The following is a 15,243-nucleotide window of genomic DNA, read 5'->3' as shown; positions in this document are numbered from 1 at the left end:
TCCTGGCCACAGAACAGAAATTCTGAAGTGTCTGGTCTGTAACATGTCAGTAATGTTCAGTTGAATAGAGTAGCTTAGTAGAAAGTTACTCCTAGGCCTAGCAAATAAAAAAAAAAAAAAAAGAGAATAATTGTTATAAAAAAGAGAGAGAAAATGACACGCCAGAATACAGTAATTTTACCCAGAGATTTTATGTCTTTGCACCTCATTGTTTCTTCACTCCTCTCCTGTTTGTGTAGGTGAAATGTTTCAGCACTTCATTTGGCAAGTTGTTTTTCTTCCCTTCCTCCCGAAGGGGAGGAAACTCCCTGAAACCCCCTTGGACTTTTTTGTTTCAGCGATACCTTGATGAAGCAGACAGAGATAAGGAGCGCTACATGCGGGAGCTGGAGCAGTATCAGAAGACTGAAGCCTACAAAGTCTTTAGCAGGAAAGCACAGGACAGACAAAAAGGCAAATCACACAGACAAGGTATTGAATGGGACAAAAGTGTGTGCCTAGCTAGAACAATAGAAGATTCCCAGCCAGTCATGTAGCCTGACACTCCTTTAAAGCCTTGGATTTAAAGGCTGGTTAAAAAGTGAATGTGTTCTTTCTGTGGTATTTACCTCAGCTGTGGGTAAAGAGAATGAGACGTATGTGAAATTAACTGTGTCTAGATTGTGTTGAAGGATGTGCTCTAAGAGCATCAAAGTTAGACACAGCTTCTCAGTGACTTTGGAGGAGAGCTGCACTAGTCTGTCTAGAATTGTTGTGTAATTAGGGTTGTGTAACTGCCTTAATTCTTTGCTTCTTGTTTTCTTACATTTTGTTTATTTTGAGAGACTTCTTGCTTGTTTTCTTTTTCAGATGGAGCAAGACAGCCAGCTCATGATCATGAGGTAAACCTCTTAATTCTACATTTACATCAGTGGGTAGACTTTCAGGTGAAAAAAAACTTTTAGTGAAGTCAAAACACAGTTTGTCAGAACTTGAGTGTGAATTCTTCCTCTTCCTAATGCAGGTTTTGAAAAGTTAGAAACGACTGAGTATTCTTACGTTCATTGGTATGACAAAACTAAATTTGATAAGTTTTGGGTAGGTACAAATGATGAATGGAGCATATGATACACTTAATACACAGGTCTGTTTTGTAATGCAATGTTAAGAATTAAAAAATAGTGTGAGACCTCAATAAGCCTGCCAAATTAGCACCTTTAGGTGGCTGTTTTCAGGTACTATTTTTTTGCAGTAAAACAAATACTTGTGGCTTCCTTGAGAATAAATGGGTAAAGCAACCAAATAATTGGAAAATCTGTGGCTTAAACCTCCTCCTGCCCTCCCTTGCCCTCTGCATATGTAAATATTGGAAAAGAGTGATAATGTCTGGAGGTAGAGCTCCTCAACTACAGCTCAGGCATCTTACCACAAATCTCGTGTGTCCTGGCTGTCTGTGGTTTCTCCCTCCTTGAAACACTGCAGCTTTCTCCAGTTGTATTACCTAGGGCCACAGTGCTTCTGTAATGGTTACCAATAAATTGCAAACAAAGAGCAATGAAAAAAATCTTGATTATACACAGCCTCTTCACTTGTAAGCAGTAGGGCTTTTCTGAAAGATCTGTTTTTCTTTGTGAGGCTTTTTGCCTTGGGAAAGCAATCCAGTTTGCTTCTAATGTGTTCATTACAATAGTGACAAGGCTGAGCACTGCTGAGAGGCAGCTACTGGTCTTGAAGGAAAGTACATTTCACTTTCAGGAAAATGTTTTGGTAGCATGTTTTTTATATGCCTTTTATTAACTCCTAAAGGAAGTGCTTGCAGTGAGATTATCTATTGTCTAGAAGTACACGATCCCCAAGTTTTCTGATTCTACAGTCACTGAATCCAAGTTTGTCTTTAATTATACAAAAACTGAAGGCTTCAAGTTCTAGGCTGACTGTGACTGTTACATAACATTTAAGTTATACAAGTGGCAAACTACAGATTTGGAGTCTTCCCTCTTACCCTTCTAATTCAAGCTATCATTGCTGATCTTTCACATCATAAATGCAGTTAAAAACAAGTTCTCCTCACCCCGTAGGACGTTTAAGCTTCATCAGATACAGCTGAACATCAACCTGTCAGTCAGACATCCTACTCTGAACTGTGCCTTTGACTACTTGGTGTTTTTCACCTTTGTTTATAAAATCCCACATGCTTATCACCTGATGTGCTTTCGCATCTTTTGTGCAGGGAAGTGAAGTATTATAATCCTGTATAAGTGAGGAATAAGCAGAAAAAAACTTAGATTGCTTTCAGAAGTGTCTGCTCAAGTTGTTACTGGAAGTGAGGCTAAAGCTCTTTGTTATCTCGCCGCTTTCTCCTGTCCACACTGACTTCTGTTGGTGTGTGTGTGATTAGCAGGTACAAGCTGATGAAATTTTTTCTTGAGAGAAAATAAGAAAATAAGGTCAAAGAAAGCTTTTTGCTTTCCCTTCTTCCACTTAAGTGTTCATGATGTAGTTTCTGTGAGTTGATGTTGAAGATATTTTCAACACTGTACATAGTGTTGACCTCTAAAGAGTTTCATGATGGGCAATTCAAATACTGATTATAATAAAATATAACTATAGGATGAGAGAGAACTTATAATCGATATTGCCTTGAAAAGCATGCACACACTGTCCCCTGAGCTCATCTATGGGCATGAAATAGAACATTTTTCTTCCTTCAAATTGTAATTTCATAAATATCACATATAGCAGTATACACTGGAACTATCGTCATCAGCAGTGACTAAACCCTTGGATAATGGTTCTCCATTGTTCTGTTATTGTTTATTTGCTCAAGCTGCTTGATTCCAAGTGGATCTGGCATCATGCACTTAGTTACACTGGTTGCTGGAAAGCTTTCAAAGGTTTGTGCACACAGGTTGAGGAGAGCAGGAGTTGCCTCGTGGCACCTACTCTGAGAACATTTAATGGAGTAGTACATATATTATATCTGTTCCTTCCACTGTCTGCGGCCTGACCATGGCAGCAAAGGTGAACTTAAACCCCCCAAAATCTCAGCTGTCTCATTACCATACTTCACCAAGTCTCTAAGAACCTCAAGCCTGATTCATTGCAGAATCTTCAAAGTTCAAGCTCAGTTTTAATAACCAGATGAGATTGTTGACTCTTGAAGCAGCTCAGTCTTATTCAAGGTAAATGATAGAATTTTGATTCTCTTTTGGTTTGACGGATGACTAAATGATACGTGAACTGAACAGACCGGGTCCTTTCCTATAGGAGGGAATCAAAGCCTTAGGATTTTAATCTTCAGTGAACCTCAGAGTGGCTTGAGTACTTCAGGGTTCTCAAGAGGATCTTTCATGTGCTGGGTAATGTATTTTGTAATGGGAGAGTGCTGATGGTTTTAATGATCACTCTTCTGCTTAATAGAATTTGTTGCCTTTGGGAAGCTGGACAGTTACATCTAAGCCTTAGTGTTTTTTAGTTTTTACCTGAAGAACTTGTATCCTAGGGTTGCAAAGAGAGTATCTTCTTCTGTTGGCAGTACTGTCTCCTCCACCATCTATTCTGCAGGAGCCAGTGATGATCCAAGCCACTGGCTCTTTGCACAGAGATAGTAACAGTGAGCATGAATTAGAATGTTTATGATGGATGTTTTATAAGTGTTCTAACCAAGCTTCATAACTGCCAACATTTCGTAGTGCACATTAATGTTGAGATCCTAGATTTTGGGATGAAATTAATTCTTAGCCATCTAGGCAGTGTTCAGACAAAACAAATGCATTATTCATGCTTCTGTGTGTGACTTCTCTTTCTAAATATACTCTTGAGACATTTGCCCTGTAGCAGCACTTACAAAAACTTCAGTGGAAAGCACCTGTGATCATGAACCCCAGATAAACCCTACTGTGCCTCATAGAGCTGGGAAGAGTTGCCCTTCCCTCCAGTCTTCCCTGTTTCTTATGTGTCTCCAGTTGATTCAGGCCAAGTGAAGTTTGAATTCTTACTCAGTAAATACACAGCTCCTCAACTGTAATGGTGCCACACAATAAAAGCTAGCTTATCTTTAAAAGCAATCAATGGACAGTTTGTCTCCTGAGGGGAAAACAGAGTAGCTGTAGTTGCATCTAGTCTTGCCTGCCTTGGTTGGCTGTCAGATGGCATTCAGGTGAGCCCATGTACCCCTCTGTGTGGCAGACACCACTGTGATACTCTGAATTCAGGGGCCACAATTCCCTTATCACCTGTCAAACACTGAGAGTGTCTGCTGGAGGACACCAGTCATGTGTAACACTGCAATTCTGGATGATGAGTTTGTGGCACATTATCAGCCATGGTATTTGAGAGTTGTGAAAAGCTTTTGTTCTCCACAGACACTTTCCTGCTTAACTTTATGTCTGTGTTAAGTTACAGGTTGATCGTAGCTTCTGCAGTTTATCAAACCAAATTTGTCTTGGCTTTGTCCATAACGATTCAGGTGCTAAAACAAGCATTAATTCCTCTTGATTTAGAAGTGGTGACTGATGTATGTTATAGTAGGGGGTTTTTGCCTTGAGTCAAATCACATTTTGTACATTTTTTTGACTAAATTGTAGAGAATTTCCTGATTTAAATGTGTTTCTTGGTTTTTTGCTTTGGTGTTGAAAGGCCAAGAGCCATGAAACTTATTGTGCATTTTGCTTATTCTGTCTCCTGTTTGTTGATATTCCTGTAAAGACTATTGCACAGAATGTCAGTTGGTTGATGGTGAAAATATAAATGCATTCAGATAGGTTTTAAAACTGAAGAATTCTCATATATAATGCCATTAGGATGATAGTGTATTTTAGTAGGTTGTATGTTATTTCTTAATGATGATGTTTGATTAAACCTAGATCTTGAAAATCTAAGACATATCCTTTGGCCTTTCTTGGTAGGAGCTGGAAGTGTCTTTAATCCATACAGCTTTTAGCTGCCTCAGGTTTTGATCTCCTTGGCCTTTTATTCTCAAAATGATCAAAACAGTTAATGAATTCCGGAAAACAAACTGTTTAGCTACATTATTACTCTTTCTGTTGTAGAAAGAAGCAGATACAAAGGAGAGATCTGTCTTTGATATCCCAATCTTCACAGAAGAGTTCCTGAATCACAGTAAAGGTAATTTTAACTTTTCCAGGATGCTTTCCTCCTTGCTTTTCCAAAATTCTTGGCAAATGCTGTCCAGCTGAAGAGTCCTTGCACTCTCCTATCTCAGCACACGTAAAGACTTGGGTATAGGTTCTGCTCTTACCTTACCTCTGTATATACACAGTGGCTGAAAAGCAGTTTTTCCTGGCATTGTCTTCCCAAATTAGACTTTCTTGAGAATGTTTCTGATGTTTATTCCATCCAGTTCAAGCTGTGTTTACTGTTCTATAGGACTAAGAAATATCTGAGATGTACCCTGATGGTGATTCCAGGCTGGTTAGCAGTATTTTATTTCCCCCCACATGTGGAAGATTACACTGATTTTCTGTTACTCTGGTTTTCATTTCTATGTGTCTCAAGAGTTGAGTATTTTTTGCCAGATTTCTTGAAGACTTTCTTGACTGAACAGAATTTAGATTCAGATACTTTCCATGGTCAGTAGAAGATTATTTTTGTGACTGGTGTCATGTTTGCAGGATTCTTAGCACTGCTGCTAAACTTTGTCATTCTGATTGCATTTGAAATCAGATTTGCAGTCTTCTTTCCTGGTCAATTCCCCCATTCAGTTCAATTCTGATGCTCTGAATGTTTTCTGAGTTGTCCTTCTCTCTGGGAATGATCTCTGTAAAGTGCCGCTGTAGGTGCTGTGTCACTCCATGATGTGATGCTCTTTATCTATAAACCACAATGGCACCATTTGCAATTATCAGCTGAGCACTCCAGAACTTTCTGTCTCATTGCCTGCCGGTCCTAGAGATGTTTGTAGCAGCTTTTGACTCTCTGGGAATGGGTTGATGTTCGCAGCCCGTGAGGCGGAGCTGCGGCAGCTGCGCAAATCCAACATGGAGTTTGAGGAGAGGAACGCGGCCCTGCAGAAGCACGTGGAGAGCATGCGCACGGCCGTGGAGAAGCTGGAGGTGGACGTGATCCAGGAGCGGAGCCGCAACACCGTGCTGCAGCAGCACCTGGAGACCCTGCGCCAGGCACTCACCAGCAGCTTCGCTGGAGTCCCTCTGCCAGGTGAGCCTGGGAGATGGAGCTGCTCGTGGTTATGTCATCTCGTGGGCTGAGAACACGCGGTCTGCTGTCGTACTTCTGTGCTCCTGGCTGTTTCTGACCTGTTGTTGCATGGGATAATGAAATACTAAAATGCATGCAGGGGGAAGTGTATGTACAGTCAGTGCTTTATTTCAACATGACATTTATTTTCTTATTACTCTTACTCTTCCTAATAAAGTGAGACACATATTCAGTCCTGGCTCTCCTTCACTTGTTTTATGAAAATGCTACTGAATAGAATAGACAGGACTTGCAAGTTCCTTGATTAAAATAAAGGCTGTGTCTGTATTGTCAGCTGCCAGGGAACCCACTTTTTATATGGGTTTTATGAATTTTCTATGAATGCTCGGCTGAAAGAGTTTGTTTTAATCAACTATGAGACCCAAATCAAAGAGAACCGTGCTTCATTAGTCCTGATATCCTTGGAGCTACTCACTTTGTGGAGTCAGGAGGACAGTGTTTAGCAGAATCTGTCACAAGAGATGGTGCATAGCAAAATCACCTCCTATAGTAGTTTCTGTGTTGGCACAAATTACCCTTAGCATAGTGTTAACTTTTTTGAATTGCTGTGGTCATCAGAATACCTTGTGGCTCATTTCACTGTGTTCACTGTAGGCAGCGGGGAAACGCCCACGATGGAAACGATTGATTCCTACATGAACAGACTGCACAGCATTATCCTGGCCAACCCACAGGAGAACGAGAACCTCATCGCCACGGTGCGGGACGTGGTGAACAGGCTGGAGCGTTAGTGACGGGGTAGGTGTTCTCTCCCAGGCTGCTCGTGGGGTCTGCTCCCTGCCTTTGGCACCTGTTCTGCTGCTGATGCCTGTGCTGATCACCATATTGTACAATCAAAAAAGTTTCTTCCTCAAAGCTGCAGGAGCAGGTTGTCTTAATGAAAGTCAAATTGGGTTGAAAGGATCCCACGGCTTTAAAGGGTTCTGAAATTCCCTTTAGCTCCAAGATCTTTATGTATTTGTATAAGGTGAGTAAGAGTTCTGACAGAATGGTAACAGCGTGACTAATTTAGAAGAAGGTTCCTTTCTTGAGTGAAGTAAATCTGAAGATTTTACCAGTAATTGTAGAAACTGATGGCCACAGGGAAATTCTATTTGTCTCAAGAGGTTACAGGTGAACTCAATTCTGTTATAAACTGAAAATACCCTACCTCGGCTCAGTGGCACCTGTAGTCAAGCTGTTGTAATTAGGAAGGCTTAGATGCAAATGGAACACTGAGGTATGGTTCAAGCTGTACATAGCATTTGCTGACACTAATGTTTATGTGTCTTGTGCATAGATTATTATTGAGCTCATGGTTCTGTATTCCTGCTGCTGTTTAACAGCTTAGAAAACTGTAATAGAGAACAGTAGAAAAACAAATTAACAAAGAAGTAAATACCAGTCTTTCTGCATTACTGTGCTGCTTTGCATTTCCCACACCTCTCACTCCCCCACTTCCCCATGATACACAGCACTAGGCAGCCATGAGGAGTTTGCCTATTTCTATTTTAACAAAGTACATACCTTCATTCTTCAGGCATTTATTATGTAGAGATCTACCGTACATGTCTTGAATAGCATTTAGAAATGCAAATAAAGCTGCCTTGTGCCATCTGCAAATATGAAGACAGGGCTTTTCATCCTTTCTGGTTGTGACCTTTTGTGGTGCTGTGTAGAACAGTTAATTACACATTTCCCATTATAGTGTGGCTTTAGCTGGGAGATCATTGTCCTTCAGGAGGGTAGCCAGATGGAACGGACTGTAGTTCTAAGAAATGACTGAGCTCCCAGCAGAATAAAGAAGTGCCTTTACTGCTGCTATTTGTGAAGGGAACAGCTTGTCGATCCAGGTCTGGGATTTTTCAGCCGCTCATCAACCTCCTCCTTTTTGTATACTGTTTTCAATTAGTTCTCAGGCTCAGAAGGAGAATTGGGAGGGGAGGTTTTACAGAATGGCTAAGAAGGAAAGCAGTCTCTCATCCATCAGTTATTAAAAGGATATGCTAGGCCCAGAAATGGATATTTGTCCTTTAAGCACCTTGCTAGAAAAATCATATCGCAAAGCTCCTAAAATCTAGACTTTCATTCTCTTGCCAGGTGGCTTCATCTTTCCTAAAGGATGGACAGTTCCTGTGTTCCTAAATACATGGATAGAATTTTCTTGGATAGGCTAGATTTGGCTGTAATTGATTTAGAAAAAGTAATTCTTGCTTTAAATTCTTCCTTCCATCCTCTGTTTGAAAAATAGTCCTTCTTTCCTTTCTTTTCTTTTCTTTTCCTTCCAATGCCTTCCTTCTTTTCAGCAGCAAAACAGTGTGACGCAATTAAAAATGTGATTAATAATCAAATATTTTCACTGGATAATGACATGCATATAACTGAATATAATGATCAAGTAATTATTGGGACTGTTAATTACAGTGAATTTCACTTGGTAGTGATTATATTTTGAGACAAAATTTTGGAAGGAAGAAGGTTGGGTTTTGTTGGATGCAAACCTAGGAAATGGTAGCGATTCCCTGGAAAACAAGGAAGCTTTGGATAAAAGGTTCATCTGGCACATGATAAACTGTATCAACAAGCTGTCATCATCAGTGTTCCTTTGTTAATGTGCATATGTGTATATGAATGATAAATGTAATCTCTGTCAACCAAGTGGTCTGTCTGAGGTTGGGGCACATCACAAATCAATACCACAGAAAACTGTATCATGTTGCTCCTGAAAACAACTCTTTCACAGATCTGAGGTGGGTTTTGGTGGCTTAATACATTGTGTTTAGGGACTATTTGATTATACTGGTGAATATTTTGGTTTTTCTGTACTGCATGGTAAAAACTTCTTTGTGCAAACAGTATATGGGAAGAAGAGGAAGGGTTTTGTTATTTAGCACTGGATGGAAACAGCAACTCAGTTTGGTTGTGTCTTTAGAGGCTGCTTTACTATCCTGAATGCTGTGTTTTCAGATCAAACACCCAGAAACCCATGTCACGGTGCCTGTTTAGTTCTGGCAGATTGTAGCCTTCTAACCCTTATTTTTCTGTTTCGTCTGCAGGTCTCGTGACCCGGGGAAGCTTTACAAAATTTTTTTGGCCAGTGTGGAATAAGAAGCCATGGGGGCAAGCCTAGGGTGGGAGGCAGGATGGCAGGTTTGTCCTAGGCCCTGCCTGTGTGTTTTGTCAGGGAGACAAACAGAGGAATGCATTAAGAGATCTTAAGAAGCCACGGACGCCGCCCACTAAACCTTTGGAACTGTCCTCTGTGTGAACATTTAAGAGCATGCAACTTTTGTGCAATCTACATTTTTTTATGGATTTTGCTGGGTGTGAGGGTGCCTGCGTTCTGTGGACTGGCTGGCTGTGGAGATGAAATCTCAGCTTGTAAAATGGAGTCAGAGTATATGTTGTAGTAATAACTTTGATGTGTTATATTGCCTAATGTCTTCTAGTGTCTTTTATTTCGTTTTCATGTTTATCCTGTGAGGTTACCTTCCTTCTCTTCAGTTCTCTTCTTTTGATCTTGTTCCCTGATTCTTGCACTGGATAGCAGTGCTTGTGTTCTCTGCTCTAACAGGGAGCTTCCCTTGGTGCACTGTCTTGTCCTACGCCTCCTGCTATGTTTATAGGAGCTTTTCTTAAGCAGAATCCTGTTTTTATTGTCTTAGCCTGCAATTCCTACAATGTGAGTTTGCCCCTGCTAGAGACTGGCTGTGGTTGATGCTTTGTAACTTGATTCTACTATGAGACAGACTTCTTCTCTCCCCTCTCTTCAATCACCTCTCTTGCACATTGCATCCTGCTCTTCTGTGAAGGTCTCCTGTTATCCCTTGAAAACGTTTGCTGGAGCATTTTACTATCACAAAGATCAGTGGAAATCAAGATAGAAAGTGAAACATTAGTTCTTCTCAGCAGGGAAAATGGGATTGTTCAGTTTAGTCTAAACCCACAAAGCTTGCCCTTCCTCCGATACATTGTTCAGTCTAATTTAATGTTATTGCCTTGTTTTTGAGAGAATGATCTCACGGGGAAAGCAGTTTTCTATAAAAAGCGAAATGGGCACAGGGATTGCATTTTTTTCCTTCCCTGCCCTCCTGAAATGGCTGTGCTGGGAATCAATGTGTCTGGAAGCAGCGCGTATATTTTTGCATGTATTATTAGAGCAGAGGTTATTAGCAACTAGGTCCACATAGCCCACAGAACTCAGCATCACAGCTTGTTTCTGCTCTCGCCTTTTGTACAGTCCAAGTACTGCCCATGGAGCCCATAGCATTCAGCATTTTGTGTTCCAGCTGACCTAAATGGCCTTTCACTAGCATTGAATAGAGCTCTGCATGTTTGAGTCTGATCTTGCTGAGCTACACCACACCTCCTGGCAGAGCTGAGGCACTCACTCTCTGCACTGGCTTATGCAAAACTTTGCCTGCTCTTTGGTTCCTGTCAAATTGTTGGTTCTGACTTTGGCTCAGCACTTGTTGGACATCTCTGGGCTTTATGGGGGTGGTTGAAATGCTCTTGCTCCCACATGACAATCTCTTTGCTCCTGCTCAAGACATCTGTTAAGATTCCCCGTTATGATGTGGGGGTTGCTTTTGTTACTGGAGCGTGTTGCTGTCAGCATCACTTTAATGTACTTGTGAAACAAATATTTTGAAGATTAAAAGTCAGTTTCTTCTTTTCCTGTGCTGTACACATGGACATGCTGGCCTGGAGCCATCTTCAGGTCAGCACCTTGTATGCCAGGTCTCAGCTTACTCCTGGGGTTACTGCTGTAGCCAAGAAGCAAGGATTTCCATGTAAATCAAGTCTTCCTTCAGGGAGGAAACTCCTTTCTCTTGTTATCTGTTTTGCTTTCAAGATTTCATAAAAAGGAACCTCAGTTTGCTGCATTGACTTCCACTCTCCTTAGCATGGATGAGACCAGATGATGCTGCCATGAACTTTTTTAGTGGGCTCTGTAATGAATGTTGTAAATCCTAGAGGTTGTTAATGCCTCCAGCAGAAGCACCTACACCTTCATCTCATGTATGGATCTTGGTTTTTCAGAACTGGTGATGTTTGACTCTCTGTTGAAGTGGCCAAAATGCGCTGCATAGCCAAAACTGATTTACAAAATCCTGAAGTTCTGTCTGTGGCATCCTACCTCATACCTGGAGTTGTAGCCCATAAAGACTCCAGAAATTCCATGTAATGTAGGATGCAGTTCCAGGCTGTAACCTATCCAATCCATCAGTAGGGTCAGATGGCTTCAGGCTGCCTGCTTACAGAAATCTGCTCATGGATACTGCTCATCCATCTCTGCTGAGAAGCATGCAAGTGTTGTGGGATAGGAAATTTAAGGTGATATTATTAGCTGGGGCTGACAAATCTCTTGCCTTTTCCCACAAGGAAGGAGGCGGGGTAGATTATCCATCTTGAAGCAGCTGGGAGAAGACTGAGTTCTTGCTCACTGATGATGTGACAGATGATGTTTTGTCTCATTAAGAAGCTTCTTATTTATGTTTATTAACCCTATAAAAATGGATTTTGTCTTTCCAGTGTTTTCAGAGTGTCACTTCAGTTTACAGTTTTCAGTGTTGACTGATTAAAAAAAAAATGAAGTGGGTGTCAAGGAGAAGAGCGGAATAAAATGCTTTTGTCACTTGCAGAAATGTTAAGAGAAATATATGAAAGCAGAATCCATTTGCTGGATTAACATGTTTGGAATTGTTTAAATGCCAAGTTTTCTGTACAATGTTTTTGTAATTAAACTTTGGAGCTCCTTGGTTTCTAAGAAGTTGATGTGCTTGTTTGACGCTGCTTCATTAAAATTGTTCAACGCTGAATCCATTCTGATTCAATTTTAACTGCATTTTCATGAAAGAACTATTACTCCATTGATTTCTTGTCAGAGATTTTGGCAATTCCACGTTAACCTTTGAACGGAAATGTGCCTCTTCCACCTCTCCATCCTAAGTATCTTCCTCTGGAAAAGCTGAAGGGATTTAGGTAATTACTTACAGTGGGGAAGGTGTCAGAGTTTTTGGTTATAGCTAATGGTTGTCAGGGCCTTTCCCCAACTTGACTAACTTTAAAAATGTCATATCTCTCACTCAGCCCTTTTTTTACATCCTGTCTTCCTTTATCCTCCCGAATTTCCCACCATCAGAGTGATTTTTTTAAAGAACCTTCTGTATCATAACTATTGCTCCCCACTTGATTTTCTTTTCCCCTATTAGATTTTTTTATCCTCTCTTTACCCACCTGCTGACTGAGAATGGAGCAAACTGTAGCCTCATGACATTTGTACTTGGTGTAGGTGCTCTGTGGAGGAGTTTGGATGACTTTTGCCTCTGCTGCTGCTCTTTCTGAAGTCACAGTGCTATGAGCAGCCATGTCTTTATGCTACATTTGTGGTCACATCTCATTATTTTGGTTGAGAGATTAATGCCTGGTCTGTCTATACCAACAGGCTTGATACTGTCTTCTTCCTGGGACAGACTACTTTGAGATTTAGAATGCTTTGGAGATTTTTTTAAACCACTAATTGTGTAACAGTATAGATACTAAAAGTAGAAGGAGTGCAGGGAAAACCTGCATAGGAGAATTATCTGCCATGTGACACTGGCTGGATTGGAGCTGGAGACAGGAACAGCAAGACAGGTGCACACCCGGAGGAAGGAGTAAGAGCAAAACAGCAGTGAGATCATAACAAGAGAAAAACCTAATTCCTTTGTAACCTGTGCTCCTGTTTTGCTCCTGTTTGTGGCACCAGGAGCAGATGGTGGTAAATCATGCTCAATTTGAGACAATGTGGTGTAATACTTCCGCTGTTTGTTCCTGTTTGTTCCCCGTTTACTCTGCAGCTGGGCAATTGGACTGATGATTAATTATCATCTAAGGGAAGTTGGGGGGAATCTGAGGCCTTCGGGCTCTTAAGAGAAGAGATCACTTCCTCTTTGCTCAGGCAGGTTCCTGTTGATAATGAGGAATGTGGATTCATCTGGAATCTGAAATTGGGTCTTTTTAACCTCTGCTTCATTTCAGTTGAATCCTTCAGAGTCAGAAGTACATTGATGCCTCTCCTTTACTTTTACTGTAGAATCTTTCTGCTTGGGAACTGTCAAGAGTTTTGCTGCTACTTTCATCTTCGTTGCTGATAGTATTGAGGTTTTTAAAATGTTAACTTTTTAAAAAATATATTCATGACTTGCTATCTTAATTGCAAAATCCCTGGATTTTGTATGAACTGTACCATTTCAGTGTGTTGTGAATTATCCACATCCATTATGTAGTACAAGGCATAGCATTTATACTAACTGATTTATGGGTTTTATTAACTAACCTATAATTCTTATGCTGTGGATATTTGGGTTTTTTTGCTATTTACTGTGCAGACACTAATGGTTTGTGTGTCTGAAGATGTAAAAATGCAAGTTATTCTAAGATGTAATTATAAGGGTCTCTGCTGTCTCTTCCTGTTGATGAAATGGCTCTTCTCCTAAGTTGTTAAATATTCTGTTTACTGAATGGTCATGCATGCTCTGGAAGGCAAAAGGCGTTCTCGCTTTCCCCTAGAAATATGTCTGTGCACTGAAGTCCATGTGATCTTTTTGTTTATAAATTTGGATTCTAAAACCTTAATGAAAAAGAGTTCTACCTGTCCAAATCCTGGGCTGCTGGATACCATCTGGTTTCCTTAAATTGAGTGGAACAATGTTACACCCACTGAATACCTGACTTGCTGGAAATCAAAGTGAGAGTTCTAGTTTTTGTTTTGAAGCAATAGCCCAGTGGGATTTCTCTTTCTATCTCATATCAGCAGTTCTAGTTTTATTAAATCTGTTCTAGTGTTAATCAAGAGAGAATTCCCTCATCTAATTTATTTGAAATACTGCTTAAGCCCGAGACACTTGCAAAGAAATCCTCATCTGAAATGCAAGGCCTACAAACACTGTTTCAACCCCTCCCCCTTCAAAGTGGGTGTTAACAACTGTATCAGTATTTGGATTCTTCTCAGAGGAAGTTCCTTTTTCTCAGTAACACTTCAAATTCCTGCCTATGTTGGTTTTGTGTCTTGAATATTGAAAGAAGAGAAGTAAACTGTTAGGACTGGGGGCAGATTAGCAGGAAATTTATCAAAAGTGCAGGCCAGCAGGATGACTGACTCCAGGAGAGTGAAAAGCTCTGGAAAATTAATCCAACACCGTTCCCAGAAAGGACTGAGGTGCTTTTAGGATGAATGTTGTACATGCAGCAAAACACAGGCTGTGTTCCTTGTGTTTAACACCTGGTTGTGGAGAGTGTTGACATGGTCATTCAAAGATTTCAGTTCTCCTAAATCCCTTTGACCCGAGCAAAGCATCTGCTCCCGTAGGAGTAATTGTGTACAGTGGTATGTGGCTTTTAGGCACATGTAGGAACTTGATGTGCATAAGGAAGGGGTTAAATTTCCTTTTGCTTACTGGCATCGATGATGAGTGGCTCAGGTATATGTAGAGGCACAGAGACAAATTCTGTTTACAGTCCTTTTTTTTTTTTTTCTTTTGTGAAGATGGCAAGAACTGCCTTCTATCTTCACCCTGTTAAAAATCTGTGAAGAGACCTCGTTGGATAAGGACAGAAGAAGAGAATACAAGAATAGAATTTGCCTATATTCTTGAGGTTAATGTTCACTTACTGCCAGTACAGAATTTGTTGACTTTTCAGCTTCAGTAAGTTTGAATTCAGACCTGCAAATTCCATACATTCTTGAAGTGCTTTTGAAGAAGAAAAGTAGCAAATGTGAAAATGCAATTCTAGCTGCACCCTAGTTTCAGGACTTCACAGTTATGTGGTAAATGTGCATTTCCAGATATCTGAAATCTCTATCCACTTAACCAATTTCCTCCTGGAGGGGACCAGTGCCCTCTGATGATCCATCTTGGTATCTCGGAATGAGAGTGAGAAGGCCTGGCAGTGAAGGCCAGAGCCAGAGCTTCTGCATATGAAAATTTAAGTCAGTTTCTTGGTTTTGTTCTAGGCATATGACAGTTTCTCAGGGTTTCATTATCTGGGTTTTTTTCAAATAGA

General features: G+C 40.6%; 1 protein-coding gene across 4 annotated transcripts in view; it reads left to right on the top strand.

Moving 5' to 3' along the window:
- The window catches only part of HMG20A (high mobility group 20A), a 177,684-nt gene that overhangs the window by 26,394 nt on the left and 136,047 nt on the right, over window positions 1-15,243 (top strand). For 3 of the 4 annotated variants that reach the window (XM_068204404.1, XM_068204402.1, XM_068204405.1), the window contains exons 5-10: window positions 339-471; window positions 850-881; window positions 5,031-5,106; window positions 5,941-6,156; window positions 6,811-6,954; window positions 9,252-10,074. In XM_068204404.1, coding sequence (XP_068060505.1) covers window positions 339-471; window positions 850-881; window positions 5,031-5,106; window positions 5,941-6,156; window positions 6,811-6,947 — 594 coding nt within the window. In that variant the 3' untranslated portion in view covers window positions 6,948-6,954; window positions 9,252-10,074. Of the gene's footprint in view, window positions 1-338; window positions 472-849; window positions 882-5,030; window positions 5,107-5,940; window positions 6,157-6,810; window positions 6,955-9,251; window positions 10,075-15,243 lie in introns of those variants that run through there. The other variant, XM_068204403.1, reaches the window with a different exon arrangement.

The sequence above is a fragment of the Anomalospiza imberbis genome, chromosome 13, assembly GCF_031753505.1.
Source record: "Anomalospiza imberbis isolate Cuckoo-Finch-1a 21T00152 chromosome 13, ASM3175350v1, whole genome shotgun sequence".
Lineage (NCBI taxonomy): Eukaryota > Metazoa > Chordata > Aves > Passeriformes > Viduidae > Anomalospiza > Anomalospiza imberbis.
The sequence above is the reverse complement of the archived record's forward strand: the minus strand, read 5'-3'. Positions and strand labels throughout refer to the sequence as shown.